A 19,713-nucleotide genomic window follows, 5' to 3' on the forward strand; every position below is an offset into this window, starting at 1 on the left:
ATGCGAGTCAGTTGCTCCAGCTCACCAACATGGCGAAGCAAAAGCAGCTTGCCCAAACTGCGTCAAGCAGTGAGAGCGACATGATGCGCGGACGGCGAGTCGCATGAAGGGATGTCCGAAGACAGGAGCCGATATCAGACGTGGTATTATCCACCACACCATCACACGCCAGCGGATGCTGATCTCCGTGGAGCTGACAGGAAATTACGACGGGAACTCCGCAGAGCTCGGCGAAGTGTGTTCGCATGCAGCACGCGAGAAGCCTCTCGACTTCCCAATACGAGCCACAAGAAATCCATTAAAAGCAGACTGATCACAGTCCAACGAATACGGTCACTGTTGACGAAGCTGGGGTTGTTTGGCTTGGCCGTTGGCAACAAACTGCTTTGGTCGACTCGTGGGGCCGGCGACCGGCAGTGAGACGAGGGACGCCTGCGCGGCTCCGCCGCTGCGGCGCGTGGATCCTGGGCTATTTAAACAGCGCCAGGGCTTACGTACCCATGCGCAGGTGCCCGCACGGAGGAGCGTGATAGATTGCTTGATCGGGAGGTACTCTATGCGAAACGAATGGACAGGCCTCGAAGTAGGCCAGAATCATACAGCTCGTGTGTGTGTCCAGATATGACATCGGCAGCGAGAATAACAATACAGGCCAACAAACAGCCAACCTCTGAGGTCAAGTGTTTACTTCCAGCATGTCTCAAGCGTGCGGCGGCCAACGGCACACCCCTGTCGGCGTGTGTGGCTTGGTGGGTTCTGTCTCAGGGCGGTGTTGACACGAGCAACAAGCAGTAGGGCTGATGTCAGGCAATGGCGACGCGCCTGTCTGAGGCGAGTGTCTAGTAGTCGTGTAGAGTCCCGTCCACGCCACTGCGGCAGTCGAGCAGCTGAAGTCGTATCCCTCTACCGTTCTGACTTCGCTCTGGGTGCGTCCAGACTGCTACCTTCAAGTCTCGCTCGCGTGAGCCGGTCTTCGAAGCAGCCATGGCAAGGCCAGCCCGCCTCCCTGCAGCTGCACAGCAAGCCACAACCCCAGATCCCGAAAGCAAGACCCTCCAGCACCTCCACCTATCCTCGCCCTCGCCCTCGCCCTCGCCCTTGTCGCCAGGACTCAGCGACAGCAGCAGCGTGTCCGCTCAGAGCTCGCCTGAACCGTCAATCACTTTATCCCCTCCGCCTGTTGAGCAGCGCAACCACGCACCCGGCATCCCAGACCGGCGGAAGAGTGTCCGTCCAACCAGTCGTTCCCAAAGCCGGGCCCGCACCCGCGACAACAGAAAGAGCAAAGCATCGCCCATAAGTGACAGCATGGCCAACATGAGCAACGTCATGAAGCTGCGAGACGATGACGAAGACGAGACTCCCGGAGAGAAGTCGGTACGTCGCAGTCAAACGGAGATCGTCTCAACTCCGCTAGCGCAAGTGCTAACATTGAAACCAATATAGGATTCGTTCGAAGACGCCGTCGACACGCCTGCATTAACCGCAGCAAACAATTCCAGCGATGCCAACGGTCATGTTGAGGGAAATACCGAGGCCACGGGTCTGGGAATACAGGGCGCAAGCTCCCCGCGAAGCTCAGACGATGGAACAAAGAAAGAGAACGACGTCCCGCAAAATACAGCAACAACAGAAGAGCATGCCAAGGATCAGCAAAAAGACAGCCTGCAGACTTCAAACAACCCTCCTCTTGAGGTAGAGCCGCCCACACCTACAGCACCCATGGCAACCCCTGGGGAGGAGGCGCCAGGCGCATTCCCCTCAGACCCCTCCTCTCCCAGCAAGCCACGACCATCACAGCGCAACTCCATGACTGCGCCTCCCAGAACCTTGCACGGCAGGCAACGCAGTGTATCTCCCCGGTTTCCAGTGAATCCAAGTGCGAATGGACAATCACAAGCAGCCCGTGAGACACCTTCAGGCAGGAGCTCGCCCGTGAAAGAGATGTTCCCGGACGTCAATGGATCAGCGCCAACCTCTCCGCGCAAGAATTCTTCAGGCAACATGTCGCCCCCGCCCCAGCCGGAGAACTTGGCGCGCAAGGCGTCGAGCGGGTTCGGCGCTCTGTTTGGCAGGATGGGCAGCATACGAAAGGGACGATCGCCAAATGCACCAGGTGCCGACGGCAGGGAGCGGAGAGGCACTGGCAGTTCCATGACATCGGTGAACGGTAACCTCTCGTCCATCGCCGATGGCCCTGAGGATGACTCGTTCGCGAAGCCAAGTCTGAAAGATCGCTTTGCGACTTTGAGAGCACAAGAGGAACATCACCAGGACGTTTTCGAGGATGGCGATGCGGAAGGGACACCGAAGCCGGCCGACGCTCCAACTAGTCCGACCAAGGAGTACCCCGATAACAGGACGAGAAGAGCCTCATCTATTAATAAATCCCCACCTGTCGATCGGAAATTGCCTCCTGGAACAGCGTCTGGTATGACGGCTGGGCCTGCCGCGGAGTCAAGCCCTGTGAACTGGGACCTGTGGCAGTCTCTGGTCTACGAGGGCCCTTCTGCGGTGCAGCGGACGTGTGGAAGTGAAATCGCGAAAGCCATTGCAAACGGCATCCCTCCTGCCATCCGTGGCGTTGTTTGGCAAGTACTCGCGGACAGCAAGAGTGAAGATCTTGAGTCCCTGTACAAGACTTTGAAGGCCAGAGGAACCGATGCTGAGCAAAGACCGCCGCTTTCGAGAGGCAATTCCAGTTACATTGGCCAGGGCATCCCAGAGAAGGAAAAGGGTTCAGCAACATCTTCTCGATCGAGCGTACACTCAGACGTGTCGACAACGCCAGCAACGTCGAACCTCACCTCGCCGCCACAATCGGTCGATGGTGCAACTTCCGAGCTCAAGACTAAGCTCCTTGCTGAGAAGCAGAAACGTGACTCAGCGACCTTGGCCAAGCTGGAGAAAGCGATCAAACGAGACCTTGGTGCGCGCACATCCTTCAGCAAATATGCGCAATCTGCTGGCCTCCAAGACGGTCTTTTCGGTCTGTGCAAATCGTACGCCCTCTTCGACGAAGCGGTGGGTTACGCACAAGGCATCAACTTTGTCGCCATGCCTCTGCTATTCAACATGAGCGAGGAAGAAGCTTTCACCTTACTTGTGCGACTCATGCACAAGTACAATTTGCGCTCACTATTCGAACCTGAGATGCCCGGTCTTCACCTTCACTTATACAAGTTTGAGCGATTGCTTGAGGATCTAGAGCCTGCACTTTATGTTCACTTGAAGAGAAGACACGTTGGGCCGGAACTCTACGCCACCCAGTGGTTCCTCACACTTTTCGCATACCGATTCCCGCTTCAGCTTGTCCTGCGCGTATACGACCTCCTCTTTTCAGAAGGCCTGACCGCCATTCTCAAGTTCGGCATCGTCCTCATGCAGCGTAACAAGACCGCTCTGCTAGAGATGAAAGACATGGCTCAGATCACGACCTTCCTGAAGGAAAAGATCTTCGACGTCTACATCGACAAATCTCCCTCCGCCTCCTCGCTGCTCGACTCCGGCTTCTTCGGCTCCGTCTCCGGCGGTGCGGACAAGGAGCTATACCGCGCCGACGAAATGGTCCGAGACGCCACCGCCATCATCGTCACCGACGAGACTCTAGCAGAGTACACGGCCGAATGGGAGGAATCCCAGCGCCTGAGCAAGGAGCACGAGCAAGAACTCGAAACACTGCGCTCCAGCCACACACACCTCACCTCGTACGTGCGCACGCTCGAGGAGCGCGCGCAGCAGCACGACGTCGAGCACGTCAACATGGCGTCAGACATGGTGCGGCTGAAGATGGACAACGACACGCTCGCGGACGACAACGAGGGTCTGAAGGTTCAGGTCGGCGAGCTGCAGAAGATGGTTGACAAGCAGCCCGAGGAGGTCGAGGCGAAGCTCAAGGCCGAGATGGACCGCATCATGCAGCGCAATATCGAGGTGCAGAATGAGAACCGCGCGCTGAAGGAGGAGATGGACGAGATGGAGAGGGAGCTGGTTAATGCGAAGATGATGCATGCTGAGGTAAGGCCTGTCGATCCCTTTCGGCCTTTGATCCGTGGAGAATGAACCCGAACTGACGAACGATCAACAGACGCTTTCCGACCACGACTCCCTAAAGCAACGCCTCGCAAGCGTGCAGGCCATGCTGAACACGCCCCAGTGAGGCAAATCTATCATTTCCCATTGTACAGAACTCAACCACCTATCCTACGATCTTGTTTTTGCCATGCCTATGCTATATCCGGCGTTTACTCATTAGACGAGATTGCGGTTCGCCGCCGGGGATGGGGAACACAGGCCTGGATGGTGTACAGCGCGCTCACACGTGACGCTACGCGATGTGATGGAGGGAAATGGGCTTTTGCGACCAGACAGGTTTGCTTGTTTATCTGACTGGCTTTGTTGATCGTTAGACTTCGGAATACCCTTGAGTAATGTCAGCTTTATTCTTGAATCCATGTGTCTCATCTTGGTAGCTTGGAAGGGGCTGTGCATGAAGGGGTTTGATGGGATTCAGGATGATGTATGGTTTGGTAAGTTTCCGAAACCCACCTGGATGCAATGAAAGACTGATGAAACACAGTAGCAAGACATACGCCACATTCTATTACAGTCACTGCCGCCACCAAACTCCATTTCCTGCCACATAAGAGGTCCTTCCGACAGAACCATGAGTTCTCTTCCTGCTATCACCAAAGTTTGAGATCGGCGACTTCCAACAACATCAATACACGAACGCAGAATGTTCGGATACGGCAGGCCTAGGTCTCCAAAGCCTTCACTGGCGTATATGCTGGCATTCGACGACGACTCTCCACCTCTTTCAAGCCGTCGCGTGACACGCACATATTCATCATTCGCATTACCCTCGCCGCTGTCAGGCTACGACTCTCGGCGGAACAGACAGCCGTCCTACCTTGACGATATCAATGAGCGTTTCGGTCAACTGAACTGGCGCGAGGGAAGATTCTCTAGGCCCGCACACCCGCGCCCCATAACAGTTCCAGGTCAATCCTTTTACAACGACCACCACCGTGCAGCTTCTGGGATCTCGCCGCGTGATACCACTAGTAGATCACCAGTCAGAGCTTCCAGATCGCCCGACCGCCCCGGCGGCCAGCGATCGCGAGGCAACCGGCAGGCCCGCCGGCGTAACAGAAACAACAACAACCGCACAAATCCGCAGATACAAGTCAGAGATCCTTTTTCAAACCAGGACCCGCCTCCCGTCTTGCCTTCTCGCGGACGCGCAAGATCGCCAATGCGATCGCAGAACGCCTATGGCAGACCTCCAATCGATCGAGGGCCGCCTCCGAATCGTTGTCGATCGATAGCACACCGACCTGGCCCCGATCCGAGAAGCAGATGTCCGCAATGCGGAGCTTTTACTGACGTCCCTGGAAACCGCTAAGGCTTTCCGGAGTCTTTGGGCGGATTTTTGAGGGGCACGAAGGGGTATGAGGATTGGGTGAAGCATTTGGGGCTGTGAAATTGTATTTGGGGTGCTACCTGAGACTCGTATAACAATCGAACGGGTTGTCTTCTGGGGAGATGTTGTCAAGCTTTTAGGGTGATTTCAATTATGCTGAGTTCAATCTTCGACACCCTCACCTCATCAATGTTGTTTCATTGGTTTGACGAATCGAAGTGAAGCCTGCCGGATCGTATCGGCCACCTCAGCCCCTCTCTGTGGAGAGAAGAGTCACATGTCTGGTCTCATGGGTCCGTGGCGATTGTTCACTCTACGGAGCGATCATTGAAGCGCGTCTCCATGGCCAATGCTGAGTGATTGTTCACGAGAGGCCTTTGCTCGTGACATTGTCACGGACTTACAGCAATGAGGCCTTTTCACGTGGGTTCTATTAGGGACCAGTTTGATTTTCACATGATGGTCCTACGCCCTTTTTATAGAGCCGCGAGAATCGCCGTCTTCCACGCCCCCTTTGAGCTGCTACCATCGCCTTTCGACACACACCTATACAACATCACCTCGCCTCCCCGACTCCTTCCTCATCCTCTCCATCACCGATCAATAAACGCCTTCGTTCCCTTCGCGAGCCTTTCAACCATGGACGGCTACAATCCTTACCTGGAGCAAGAACAGTTCGAATGGCAGTATCAGCAGGCCCAGTATCAACAGCCTCAGTACCAGCAATCTGAGCCCCAAGGAGCTCAATATCAACACGCGCATGGTCCGTACGCGCAATATCAACATGCGCATCACCAAGGCTACTTCCATCCGGCGCAATATCAGCAAGCCTTCTATCAACTGCCGCAATATCAACCGCCGCAGCATCAACAGTACCGCCACGCGGCATACCAGCAGCCGCAGTACCAATACGCAGCATATCAACCACCGCAACTTCAACAACCGCAGTATCATCCAGCGCAATACCAACAAGCCGCGCAATATCCTGGGGATGGTCAATTCGCGGACCAATACATTCAATACTGGCAACAAGCGAGCTCATACCAAGATGCATATGCATATCAACAAGCCCCAAGATACGAGAGGTCGCAGGCAGACTATCCTGCCTATGCCTATGTCCAAAGCCGCATGAACGAGCCAGTCTTCACTTCAGCTACCCGGGCTGGCACGCATACTCGTCAACCACAGCCGATTCTCCGTAGCGCGATGCGACCTTCTGGATCTACCAACCCTCGCAAAAAGACTGTTCAATTTTCCATGGAGGAGCGCGCCCCTGGGAGCGGATACGGGCCTGATCAGTATGCTAGTAGACAGGGTCGTTGATAAGTGAATAAAGCATCTTGGATAAAAGGAGCGTCGTTCAATACGATATAGTCGTAACTCAGTCCTTCATGCCTTGCAACTGTGTCGTACTGTGTCGTATTTTCGTTCATTCAATGTTCCTGGCGATGTCACGCTCAGCGACAAAATGCACAGTGCTTCTCCCTCAACCACTTGCAACACTATCATCATTCTTCACTTTCTTCCCGACGGCCTCCATCGATCAATCATGGCTGGCAATCCACCGCCACATCAAGATGTCGGCATACAGCACGAATGCCCTTGCGAACAGTGTATCGGCAGCAAAGTAGCCATTGCAAACGGTCTTCCATACCCGAATATCCAGCAGCACCGCCCGCAAGGGCCCCCTCATCAATCGCAACGCCAACCGGGGATGCCGCGGTACGAAGACCGATATCAACAACCTCTTCCACAAGCACCCCCATCTCAATATCTTCCTCCGCAACGCGATTACTACCGACCCGCAGCAGATCCTCGTGACTATCGCGCCTACTACCAGCAACCACGAGACCCATATGCTCAACGCCCCTACCACCGCAGATCAATATCCCCAGAGCTCACCCGCGAGGAACTCCTAGCTATGATCGCCAACGACTCTCGCGACCGCTGTAATCCACGAACCCGCTATCACCAACCTGCGCCTTGTCAAGACCCTTACGGTGCTCGTGTCCACCATTCAGCTCATTTTCCGAGAGCACAATCACAGCAGCAACCTGTTCCTCACTACTCCCGCGGGCCCATCGACGATGAAGTCGCCGACTTCTCCGACGAAGCGTTGCTCGGCACGAAATACGTGCGCAAGAGCTACGGGAGGGACCTGACGCCGCCGCCGTTGCCGCCAGGGTCGCGCATCCGGTTCCCACGGTTGGGCCCGATCGATAGAGAGATCCCGGATTTTTCGACTAAGGCTTTGGAGAGGGGGTGATCGGTTGGGTAGAGGTGGACAAGTGGGTGACGGTTGTTTCGGAGACGAGGATCGGTGAAGGATGGCTTTTTTCTTTTTTGCCGGTTGTACTGATTGCCTGCTCACTGATTATGCGAAGTATGTCGATGCTGGCTATATGAACTTGTGGGACCGATCTGTTTGGCCGTGGGAATGAGGCAAACGGGGCAACCGGTGGCTCGAAGATGATTGTGGCGGGCTGGGCGTTTGCGTTTCGACGGACACTGCTTGCGCAAAAACTTGACATTCTATTGCTCTGATAGGACGCGATGGAGCAAGGCGCGGAAATAATAGTATCAATCTTCTGCATTCAGAGTTACCTTCACAATCAACCCTGCATCTCGTGGAGCACTCGAGCATGATAAATCAGCCAAAGCTATGGGATCTGTGCAAGTACTGCAGAGCAATGGTATCGCCAGCACTTAGCGATGGAGAGAAGCTGACGAGCAAACACACTGATCCGAAATGCGCTCATTTGCGTGCTGAGTGCTGAGTCTGCGAGCAAACGACTCACTTAGCGACTTGCCACAATCCACAGAGCAAGACGTCATTCATCAATGATGACCGTACTTCTTCGCGGACTGGTTTCGCACCGGATACATCAGAGCATTTGCAAGCCTCAATCCTATACCGTCACCCAAACTTACGCTGAATACAGTGCTGCCAATCCTTCGCCTACAGCAAACAGCAGCTCAGCAGCCCCCGTCTTCGGCTTTTTGCATGATTATTCACGAGAAAGTCGTCACATAACGGACAACGGATAGCCACAATGATCACCGCCGCCATGGCGGGCACCAATTTCGTTTCGACATGTCCACGGTGATTGGCCTTCACACCACCTATCCCGTATCCCAATCATCCGGCGAATCCTTTGCCGTGGCCACAGTCAAAAGAGCATCCCCCGTCCTCCGGCCCCGGCCTCACTCGCACTACAAATGGCCTCCGAAGGGTCAAACACCATCCGAGTCATGCCTCGCCTGTTTGCCGTCAAGAGCTGGATATTTGGCGGACAAGTAGGTTGCTCGCAGGGAAACGGCGCATTTGGCACGCTATCTTGGATATCGATAATTTCTTGAAGAAACACCGGAGGAAAAAGAGCGAGGGAGATGACTTCGATTTGGCGCGATCTTCTGGTCTGTGAAGATCACTAGCAGAGACAACGACATTTGCCCGAAGTAACCTTTGGACACGCATTAGAACCGGGCTGGCGGAGACCGTTGTTTGTCCGGACGGGTGGAGTTCAAGAGGAGCTGTGGTTGAGGGCCGACCTAATGCTCACAGTTGGGAGCGAAGAACAAGCAGAAGCAATGCGGAATAATGTTCGGCAGCTACATAGGTTGGATGCAATCGAAGATGCCTTGGCTTTAGTCTTGGATTAACACTTGTTGCGTGGTCGTAGGGAGTTCATCGAATCGGCGGCTCCTCTACTCAAGATTTTGCGGCTCGTATTTTCACACCTAGGGAGATAGCGCGGTGCAAGGACATGGGAGAGCATAAAGCGCGGACCTGTAACGAGCAGCAAATGCTGTGTTCTTTGCTTTTAGGAAATTAGACCCGTCATTCGCAATGTGATTGAGGTCATCAAGAGGTTTTAGAGTCTTCTCCAGACAAAGGGGCGCCAGCAATGGACTGAAGCTCCACTTTGCCCTCCCCCTCGATATCAGCCTCAACCTTGATGCCGACATCATCGTTCTCAATCTTGATGTCCTCCTTCTTGACTTCTCCATTATCAACCTCCACCTCCATCTTCTTGACCTTCTTCTTCACCGGGCTTGACTTCACCGCACTTGGGCACAAGCCTGTGCCAGACAGGTCACATTCGCCGCACTTCCTGCCAACCGGCAAGCAGATAGTCTGCCCAAACCCAACGAGCAAGTGGTTGATGTCGTGCCACTTCTCTTTCGGCAGCCAAGACTCCAATTCCATCCTCGTCTGCTCCGGCGTAGAAGTCTTGTGCCAGCCCCAAAGATTCGTGATGCGGTGAACGTGTACGTCCACTCCGATGCCTTCATCGCGGCCCCAGCCTGCGGACATGCACAGGTACGCCATCTTCGGCCCCACGCCTGGCAGTGAAGTCAACCCCTCGATGGTATCCGGGATGTCGCCCCCAAATTTATCCCGCAAGATCGGCGCCACCTGCTTGATGTACTTGGTTTTGTTGTTGTGAAATCCCACTTTCCCAATCAGCTCGTTCAGCCGCTCTGGCTCGACGGTCAGCAAGGCCGCCAAGTTGAAGCCGCCGGGCAGGTTGTCCTGCAGGTTCTTCATCGCGACGGCGGTAACGGTGTCTTTGGTTTGGCTGCTCAGCATGAGCGCAATGAGTGTTTGTAGCCGCCGATCTAGCGGCGATCGCTGTTCTTCCGCCAGCGATTCGCAGCCCATCGTGTCCACCGGCGCCAACACGCGCTTCCTCATCTCCGCCGTGATGCTGTACATTTTCTCCCAGTTGGCCGGCGGCTCGCTCTGGAGCTCGCCGTTGGGACCCTTGATGTGTTTGGCAGGCTGCCTGCGCCCTTTCTTGAACTTCTTCTCGCCTTCATCCTGCTCTTCAAGCTTCGGCGCCTTGCGCGGAGTTCGTCTTGGTGTTGTAGTCTTGCTCTCTGTGGTGGATGTCGTTGCTGCTGCGCGGCGTTTTCGTTTGCCTAGTGAGGCCCCGGCATCGAAATCGGATGCTGTACTGTCGGGGCTTGAAGGGGGTGTAGACAGCTCAGAGCCACTATCTGAAGGTCTTTGAGTACTATTCTCGGCAGAACTGTCTGTATGCCGTAGTCCTCTGAGTGAGCGGCGTAATGAGCCTCCACCACTTGCTGTAGGCGTCAACGCATCCACCAGGCGCGCCGTTTCGCGCGATACCCTGGAGGTCCTCATCGATACTATCTGCTGTACGTAGGATGGTTCAGGTCTCTACAGTGGATCAATGGTAAGCAACCGGCGTAAGCAAGAACTGCACGCTCGGGACCTTGCAGGTTATAGTTCGCCGATCTCCAGGGGCATGACGCCACGATGTGGAGCGGTGGCCCTGTACCGACGGTAGTGTAGACCCTAGCGCCATAGACACATGGACCTTCGGATCGTTCTTTAATGAAGAGGACACATCGAGAACACTGGAAATGCCGCCATTAATGGGTGGGAGCCTGCGGCGCCTGTTTGGCTGCTGCCTACTGCCGGTCGCACGCGGGCTGTACACCAACAGTAAAAACACGAATCAACGCGCTAACAACAACGGCAAACGAGCAGAAAGCACGTAGAATAGCTTGAATGAACTACGATAGACAACAGACACTGCTACAGAATGCTCTCAAACTCCAGCGCCCGCCTCCCTACGTGACTGTACCACTTGCCCACCATCGCCCGCACCACCCACACCGTACGCACAACACCACAACACCACAACAGGCCAAAACGCACACAGCGACAACATGCAGCACAGCACGACAGTGGAAACTCTTCACAGCAGGAGTACAAGATCTACCATGAATAATCTCTTCTCCAGCGCCATCGCGACAAGCGCGAGGACGAACTGATGAAAAGAAAAGGATGCTTTGGAAGAAGCAGAAGGGGGGTTTCCAAAAATTCCCACACGATCCGAAGACCATGTGAAGCAGTCAGTTGATAGTTTTCAACTAGCAAAAACGCAATCTCGGACGAATCCTCACTGATATGCGTAATGCCCTTGCACTCGGATGGAGAGAGAAGAAAAAGGGAGGGAAGTTCGCCGCGGGAAAATCGAATTTATACTCAGCGGAGCCCGTGACGACGGGTGTCCCGCCGTTCTCACGGCTGCAGACGCCTTAGAATCCAGGCAGCTTCGACCTTGAGGTGCTCACCTTTGTAGTCTGTACGTCATTGGACTGAGGCAGGCAGCATCACGTGCGTTTCACTCACCTGGTGCCATTGATCGTTGTGAATCGCTTGGGAAAAGGTGACAATTCACTGAAAGCACACTACAGCCATGCATCAGATCGATTTGCTAGTCCTGGGGGCCGGGTGGACATCGACGTTCCTGTTGCCATTGCTCGAAGAACGCAACTGGTCCTTCGCCGCAACAACCACAGATGGCCGCAAGGTGGAAGGGTTCGACACGATCAAATGGCGCTTCGAACCTGACAGCAAGGACGGCAGTCAAATGAGCTCGCTGCCCCTTGCAAAGCATGTGCTCATTACGTTCCCTCTCACATCCGCCGAGCAGGCCGATTACTTGATCAAGTCATACGAAGACGGCCACGGCAAAGCCCCCCACCCAACTCGCTTCATTCAGCTCGGCAGCACAGGTATCTGGCAAATCCCCCAGAAGACGATCTGGGTTTCGCGCCGCTCGCCGTACAACACGTCAATGCCGCGCGCCGTCGCCGAAGATGCGGTACTGAAGCACGGGGGCTGCGTGCTGAACCTTGCTGGGCTCTGGGGCGGGCAACGCGATCCGAGCACTTGGGTCGATCGGGTTGCGAAGACCAAGGAGGACGTCAAAGGCAAGAAAAGCTTGCATTTGGTCCACGGCCTAGACGTTTCGCGAGCAATTGTTGCTGTGATAGGGAACTGGGAGGCGGCGAAGGGGCAACGATGGATGCTCACTGACGGCTTTGTTTACGATTGGTGGGCGCTGTTTGTTGGCTGGGCTGAGCCAAAGAAGCAAGGTGATGCAGGCGCTGCAGGCGACAAGGTCGACGACATGCCTTCTCACCAAGCACGATGGGTGTTTGAGCTCATGGGCGAGGAGAAGATCTGGGCCTTGCCGCGGAGCATGGAGGTGCTTGGACGCTGTTACTTTGGCAGGGAGTTCTGGGACACTTTCAAGCTTGCGCCGCTGAAGGCGAGGGTTTAGGCAGACGATGATGTACCTACTTTTAATCTATGATGAACCATGCCTCTTTGGAAATCGCAGCACCAAGGCATTGCAATGGGGGCAATGGACAGTGAATACTTCCCGATTATTGCGGCGTGAGGTTGACTTTGCCCAGCACAATCTGTTCATCTTCAATTTGCACCGAGAAAAGAACCAACAATGATCAATGGCTACTTTGGGTCGCGATTGGCGTGTTGTTGGCGCGCACGCACGATGAATGGGCGAATCGCTGTTAAGGTAACGAATTAGGGGATCTGATCATGTCATATTTGTCAGAGCCGTCATTCTACGCAGTAGGAATTGCTATCCCAACAGCTTCTCAAATACAACAAAACAATGGTTGGTGCTTTTCGCAATGTTTGCAACTCTCCTTTAGTCCAAAAGCACAAACGGATAAAAAATGTTTGGTGGAACAGACTTTGAGGACTAAATGAATTGTATGCCAGTTAATGCTATCGTAGATCTCATCCTAGATTCGTGATTGGGGCGCTGCTTTGGGCTCTTGCGAGGAATATGTACAGTTCGACCCCAAGCTACCGCCCCTTGGTTGCCCGACCCCCCAAACCACTGAAAAGCGATGCTCTTCTGCTTGTTCAATAGACGTTTGGCTTATCCCAATGGGGAAGGCAAAGTTTGATGCCAATTCGCAGCGACTTCAGGAGTTGGCCTCATGGACTCCGGCAAGACCAAGACCGAAACCAAGTGTGGCGGCTGGGGAGGGCAGGTGATGGGAGTGACCAGCCTCCGTGAGACATGAGTGTCCTTTTCTCCTCGCTTCGTTCAATCACCCACTGCTGAGCATATGCTTAAACTTCTCAATCTTCGTCGACAAATACCTCTCCACCTCAGGCCCTTGCACTCCACTCTTCCCGTCCGTCTTCCACGCCAAAGGAATCATCGGCACCCGCTCCACAACCCTAACCTCCCTCTGCGGCCCCTCAACAGCTCGTACTTTGTCCGGGTTGTTCGTCAAAAGCTTGATACCCCTCTCGCCGTCGAGCCCAAGATCCATAAGCATCGCAGTCGCGAGGCCGTACGAGCGCGCATCGCCCGGGTGACGGAGGAGGAGGTTCGCTTCCATCGTGTCGTGTCCAAGGTCCTGCAGGTTGTACGCTTTGAGCTTCTCCGCGAGACCAATGCCGCGGCCTTCCTGGCGGAGGTAAATGATCACACCGCCTGCTGAAGGAAGCTTCATCGCGGCACGATGAGCGTCGTTCTCGCCGATTTCGCTTCCGGGCGTCGAAGCGGGCGTGGGCATTGGAAGCGACATCAGCCGCGCTGCTTCGTCCAGTTGCTCGCCGCAATCGCACCGCGCTGACCAGACAGTTTCACCGGTGTAGCACTCAGAATGTATCCTCACCATAGCGGGCCCTAGATCGTCGGGGTATCCGGACGCCACGCTCGACGTATCGCTCTCCGCTTCCTGCTTTTTGCCAGGAGAGCCATTGAGCGCAGCCAAATACCCCGAACTAGGCCGCGAACTCACACCAGCATCCTTCCTGATCGCTTCTAACCGACTGCTCGTCCGCCCCGGGTACAGCGTCCCCACATACGCGCCTCTGATCATCCGATCCCTCTCCGTCTCTCCCGGCCGCAAGGCATCCAGACTTCGGCTCCGGATGTGCGGACCGAACACAATGGCTAGATGCTCTTTCTCGTCGACGTCATTGTGGTACAAGTGTAACCACATTTCCTGCCCAGTGGTCGTCGGTATCCGGGCTCTCACGGCACACTCCACGTGGGGCAGCTTTTCCAGCAACGCTCCTTGTTCTTCGGCATTTTCGCTTGAAGGCTCAGGTACTGGCACAGCACGAGGCTGCCGATCGGGTCTCTGGCCATTGGCGAAAGGAGTAGTCGGTGGTGTCAACGAAGGGCTGACCAGAGGCGGAGCGACGGACGAGGGGTCGGCGGGGTTGGTGTCGAGTTGAAATTCCGAGACATTGCGCTTTGGTTTGGGCGCCTGCATGGGCGGGAAGCCCGGTGAGGCATGAGCTGGGAAGTCGGGCATATTCGTCTTGACGATTGTATATTATGTTCTGGTATGGGAAAACATCAGGGAGGAGTGTGTCGTCAGAAGTGTGAGGGCGGGAATAATTCCAGCACGCTTGATGACTGATGCGCGCATGATAAGCGTCAAGCACGCAACGGGTGGACTGCCGACCTCGGCTCCCGGCGGGCGGAAGTGGACGTGCGGCAAAGGGACCAGAAGCGTGAGGAAGCATTGGAACTTCAAAGAGCGGCTAGCGGGCTGATGAATCGTTTCGTTAATTAGCTGGCATTTGACAATGCGAAACGAAGGCCATGTTGCACACAAGCAACACTCGCGCTATGATACCTGGCAATTCTTTTAAATTCTCACGTACTTCCACAGTGACGACCGTCAATTCTGAAGAACACCATTCCATTTCTCCATCACCTTAACTTGACGCGTTGCACTACCTTTCGCTTCGATGACCGGCATCAATTCACTGTACCTCAATTGTTTTCTCGGTCGCTTCCAGTTGAAAGCAGCTCACGGCGACCAAAAATTGAGGAGAGCAACCAGCGGGCTGATCGCCGCTCAAGTGTCTTCCTCGTAATATTCTTCCGGAATCTCACCTTGCCCCTCCAGTAGAAACACCCCCATAGCCTCGCTGAGACCCATTGCGCCACCAATACCTTGCCAAAAATGGGTGAATGCATGTTTGATAACTTCAGGGTCATCATCGGAATCATGATCGTCATCAATCCGGTCAAATGTGGCGGGGGCAAGACGGGCGTAGTCATGCAAGCATTCCAGGTATATCTCATCAAGGTGCAAAGATCTTGAGATTGCCATGAGGACTGCCTCCCAGTCGTCGCTGACGCAGTCGCGCATATCGAGCCGTCGCAGCGTCTGAGAGTGCAAGGACAAGAATTTCGCGAAAGCATCTCCTGGCACTGCTGCCGTGATCTTCAGCTCGCGCAAATGTGGGAATGTCGGCTGTTTGTTTGAGAAGAACGGCAGAAGACTGATCCGAGATTGCCCTTCCTGAAAATAATGCTTCCGGGGGTCGCCGTATTCCAGGTGTAGGACCTCCAATTGTACAGAGGCACGAATCAGCTCCTGCACCTCGGCACCTTGCTGTTCTCCGTCTTCTGCTATGAAGTCTGGTGCACAGGGGCATGAAATCTCGAGATGTTTCAGTGGCCTGAAAGCCTCCTTCACCAGCTCAAGTCGAGCAGTCCGATCTGCAGTCGGTTCTATAAGTGTAATCAAGGTGGACAGACTGCATTCCATTGTCAGATCGAGTAACATCTTCTCCACCTTCCTGACCCCGGAAAAGGTATTGCGGTAGCCGATGGCTTGGAGGAAAGCCAGCGCATACGTGCCGTCTGATGGGTCTCGCCCAGGAGTCGAATGATCGAAAATCCACTGGTCAGGCCCAATGAGAATACTGCGCCTCAAGTGCTTCCAGAATGGTACCTTGTTAAGAGATCCGTGCATCGGCTTGGCCTTTTGGATAACAGCTTCTTCCAGGTTAGGCAAGCTGGAGAGGCACTCCTTCAGCAATAGACCATCAGAATCTGCACGCCAAAAGTTTTGCTGATTGGTGACCGCGCGGTAGGCCTGCAGGCCACGCTTCATCTCCTCAAGCGTGAAAGTGTGCATGGGTAGCTTCTGGTATGAATCCCGAAGTGATTCTGGATCCCTGGGACCTTCGCTATCGATCACACTTTGACGCCACTTCTGGAATGATGGTTTGAACGAAACAGACTGACTCCACCGTTCGTAGCTCCAGTCCGGCAGACGATCCGGGATGAAATCTATAGCATTAACATGCTTACATATGGAAGAGCGGGATAGAGACAGCATTCGATCGATACTGGGAGAAAATGGCGCGAGATAGAGACGTCTGAATATCAGTGGTGTGGAGACTGCGTGAGCACGCTTGTTCACGAGGCGGAGGTTTCGTAGCGATCCTGGCGAGCATTGTTGACAGATGAGTGTGAACACTTCGGTTGGTGTATCCGTGAGTGCCATGATATCGGCAGTCCTCGCGTCTCAGTGACCTGATCAGGTTGACAATGTAGACCTGAATCCTTCCGATACTGAGGAGACAGACTTTGTCGACTACACTTGACAACTTCAGTGGGCCCTTAACACTCCTCCAGTATCTGCCAAAGCGTGTTTCATTAGCCGCCGCTCTACTTGATGAAAGCAGCTACTTGCCTAATTCGAAGATTGAATGATCACGTGATGCTCAAGGCGGAAGCGCCTTTGCTCTACTCGTCGGAGAAACAAAGGGCACACCACGGAGAGGAGGGCTTCTTCCCATCCGTTCATACGACCTCCAAGATCCGAAATATGAAGGATCATCACCATGTATTGTAGTAACAAAGTAGCAAACATAAACATCGAGATCTCGAAACATGGGCTACGTGAGCTTGACGGATTCACGGATCCACGGAGGCTGTACCTGCCGTCGCATCCAGCCTGAATTGGCATAGATCGGCACGCAACAAGGTTCAAGTTGGTTGTACGCGATCCACTTCCAAGGCTCACAGACGCCTACGCTCTCGAGCCATTGGTACTTCCAATCGTTCGCCGGACGTGCAGTCTTCTCCAAACATTCTTTCAACCTTTCTCTCGTTACAGTCATGTCTCACACACAGCGTTTGGGAGGCCATGGTGAGTTGCGACACAATGCCTGCACATCCCTGCATCCGCGCGCAAACCTAACACTCGATTCCAGCCTTCAATCACGGCCCTTCCAGCGACGCCGAGCAAGAATACGACCGCCTGCGCGACCTCGCCCGCAAAGAGCAAGGCCAGCACCAGCACTTCGCCGCACGCTCCCAGCAAGCGTACCAGCGCGGCGACGGCGGCGAGGCGCACGAGCTGTCGCAGCAAGGCAAGCAGCACGCCGCCAAAGCCGACGAGTACAACCGGCAGGCGTCCGAGTTCATCTTCCGCGAGAACAACGCCGTGGGCAAGGTGGACAGCGACACGATCGACCTGCACGGGCAGTTCGTGGAGGAGGCCGAGGAGATCCTGGAGCAGCGCATCCGCTACGCGCAGCAGAGCGGGCAGTCGCACCTGCACGTCATCGTCGGCAAGGGCAACCACAGCGCCAACCACGTGCAGAAGATCAAGCCGCGCGTGGAGCAGATCTGCCGCGAGCTGGGGCTGAAGTACAACACGGAGCACAACGAGGGCAGGATCTACGTCGAGCTGAAGCCCGGTGGAGGCCATGGGCCGCCGCAGATGCCGGCCTTCGACTACGGCAAGCAGCACCAGCCTCAGCATGCCCAGTACGGCCAGCCGCACCACACTACTGCCTACCCTATGTCTGGAGGATACCCTGGCCAGCAGCAGCAGATGCAATACGGCGGGTACCCTGGCCAACAGCAACAGCACCACCAGCCCCAGCAACAGATGGGCTACGAAGAGCCGAACCAACAGAGAGACGATGGCATCAAGTGCTGCGGCATCAAGATCTGTGTGGTCATGTAAATTACCTGGATCTCTGGCGCGATGTATACACACACTACTTTGGAAAGGGTGGTTGGGAAGATACCCGGATTGATACCCACGAATTGGCTAGACTTTACATTAGGACTCTGAATTAAGACAGAATTGTAGAGCACGAGATCTGGTCGTCAACATTGCTCGCATTCCGCATGCCTAACGCTTGAAAGGGTCAACCCTACTCCAAAAACCACTTCGGTACCTCAGGGCCCCAAACCGCGAGACTCTCGTCTCCAGCCATGCCCCATCCAACAGGCGTGTCCTTGTTCACCAAGTCGCCATCGGCATAGTGCTCGATCATGTTGCCAGTGGTGTCCCACCCTAGGAAGAAATCATGTCAGCATGCTGTATCAACCCCTAATCGACGCGGGCAAACTCACAGTAGTCAAACAGCTGCGATCCCAGAATATGCCTCCCAATCCCCCAAACGCTCTTATAATTTTTGCCCGCCAACCACTGGTGCCCCAAATGCTGCGTGTCATAATCATGCACCTCGAAACTGCAATGATGCACATGCGCCGTCGGATTGCCGCTCATGAAAAACGTATGGTGGTCGACGGGCTCGTCGCCGCGATCGATGTGCGCGAAAACCGCCACGTCCTTCGTCTTCTTGCCCTCCCCGCCGTCCGGCACGTAGAGGAAATCCGTCGGCGCGAAGTTGAAGTGCCGCGTGTACCACGCCAGCTGCGCGCCGAAGTCCTTCACGCACAGCCCGTAGTGGCCCAGCTTGTGCACGGCGGCGGGGCCCGGCGTGAAGCGGTTGAACTTGCGCACGCGCGGCTTGTCGGCGCCCTCGTAGTTGTAGATGACTTTCTTGGGGTAGTCGTGCTGCGGCGCGGGCGCGGCGCCGTGCACGAAGGAGATCGGGAAGCCCTCCGGGTCGTGCAGCGTGACGATGCGGCCGCCACCGGGGGCGTCGGAGAGCTCTTCGACGGGCCCGGCGCCGGGGATGGCAGCGGCCTTGTCGAGCTCTGCGGCGGACTCGACCTCGAAGGCGCCGCCGAGGAACTTCTTGGGTCCCTTCTGTGCGTAGTAGACGTACTGGTCGGGCCCGTAGCCGCGGAACCAGACCTTGGTGTCGGTGCGCTTGACGACGTGCATGCCGAAGTCGAGCAGGAAGGTGGTGATCTCGTCCAGGTCCGGGTGCTGGTAGCGCATGTGCGAGAGCTTGACCATCTGCACGCGCTGGGAGTTGTCGATGCCCACGCGTTTGTAGTAGTCGGCGAGGGGCTCGGACTCCTCGCCTATAGCCTGCTTGTCTGGTACTGAGGCGCCGGCGTTAGGCTTGAGGTCGATTGACTGTGTTGTCCCGTCGGCGGCGGTGATAGTGACGGGCCTGTTCTGGCCGTGTTGGCTCGCTTGAGCGGTCGGGCTCTGGGTGTCAGCCATAGTCGGTGTGTTTGCCAGGACGTAGCTGTGTTGAACAGAGTGTAGTATGAGGTAAGAGGGAGGCCATCATTCGGAAAAGTGTTGGAAGGACGTAAGATGCTCTCGGACGCACCTCGCGACTCCGACTGCCGTCTCGTTCCACATGTCCCCGCAAACAGGGTCGCGTTGCAACTCCCGAGCATGCGGGCTGGAGCAGCGATGACGATACCTTCGGCACTTGCATGCTGACAGTGCCGATTGTCGAATGTCGCTTTTAGATATGAACATGGGCAAATTCCAAG

General features: G+C 55.3%; 7 protein-coding genes across 7 annotated transcripts; 3 read left to right on the forward strand and 4 right to left on the reverse strand.

The window, feature by feature from the left end:
• The first annotated feature begins 885 nt into the window (after positions 1-885).
• Positions 886-4,450, forward strand: WHR41_06003 (uncharacterized protein). The gene is made up of 3 exons (XM_069374608.1): positions 886-1,377; positions 1,447-4,017; positions 4,088-4,450. The coding sequence occupies exons 1-3, from the start codon at positions 985-987 to the stop codon at positions 4,157-4,159; spliced, it is 3,036 nt and encodes a 1,011-aa protein (XP_069228668.1). The 5' UTR covers positions 886-984; the 3' UTR covers positions 4,160-4,450.
• A 4,840-nt stretch (positions 4,451-9,290) lies between these two features.
• nth1 (Endonuclease III-like protein) lies at positions 9,291-10,577 on the reverse strand (the record flags this gene model as incomplete). The annotated part of the gene is made up of 1 exon (XM_069374609.1): positions 9,291-10,577. One exon carries the CDS (start codon positions 10,575-10,577, stop codon positions 9,291-9,293), a length of 1,287 nt encoding a protein of 428 aa, XP_069228669.1.
• A 1,084-nt stretch (positions 10,578-11,661) lies between these two features.
• WHR41_06005 (uncharacterized protein) lies at positions 11,662-12,531 on the forward strand (the record flags this gene model as incomplete). Its single annotated transcript, XM_069374610.1, has 1 exon — positions 11,662-12,531. The coding sequence occupies one exon, from the start codon at positions 11,662-11,664 to the stop codon at positions 12,529-12,531; it is 870 nt and encodes a 289-aa protein (XP_069228670.1).
• An 805-nt stretch (positions 12,532-13,336) lies between these two features.
• On the reverse strand, positions 13,337-14,560 carry WHR41_06006 (uncharacterized protein; the record flags this gene model as incomplete). Its single annotated transcript, XM_069374611.1, has 1 exon — positions 13,337-14,560. The coding sequence occupies one exon, from the start codon at positions 14,558-14,560 to the stop codon at positions 13,337-13,339; it is 1,224 nt and encodes a 407-aa protein (XP_069228671.1).
• Positions 14,561-15,112: 552 nt separating this feature from the next.
• Positions 15,113-16,555, reverse strand: WHR41_06007 (uncharacterized protein; the record flags this gene model as incomplete). Its single annotated transcript, XM_069374612.1, has 1 exon — positions 15,113-16,555. One exon carries the CDS (start codon positions 16,553-16,555, stop codon positions 15,113-15,115), a length of 1,443 nt encoding a protein of 480 aa, XP_069228672.1.
• Positions 16,556-17,110: 555 nt separating this feature from the next.
• WHR41_06008 (uncharacterized protein) lies at positions 17,111-18,180 on the forward strand. The gene is made up of 2 exons (XM_069374613.1): positions 17,111-17,203; positions 17,268-18,180. Exons 1-2 carry the CDS (start codon positions 17,173-17,175, stop codon positions 18,026-18,028), a joined length of 792 nt encoding a protein of 263 aa, XP_069228673.1. The 5' UTR covers positions 17,111-17,172; the 3' UTR covers positions 18,029-18,180.
• Positions 18,081-19,566, reverse strand: WHR41_06009 (uncharacterized protein). Its single transcript, XM_069374614.1, has 2 exons — positions 18,424-19,566; positions 18,081-18,364 (listed from the first exon to the last, which is right to left on the reverse strand). The coding sequence occupies exons 1-2, from the start codon at positions 19,430-19,432 to the stop codon at positions 18,222-18,224; spliced, it is 1,152 nt and encodes a 383-aa protein (XP_069228674.1). The 5' UTR covers positions 19,433-19,566; the 3' UTR covers positions 18,081-18,221.
• Between the last annotated feature and the right edge of the window lie 147 nt (positions 19,567-19,713).

Source organism: Cladosporium halotolerans, assembly GCF_011745625.1.
Source record: "Cladosporium halotolerans strain TM138-S3 chromosome Unknown Sca18, whole genome shotgun sequence".
Classification (NCBI taxonomy): Eukaryota; Fungi; Ascomycota; class Dothideomycetes; order Cladosporiales; family Cladosporiaceae; genus Cladosporium; species Cladosporium halotolerans.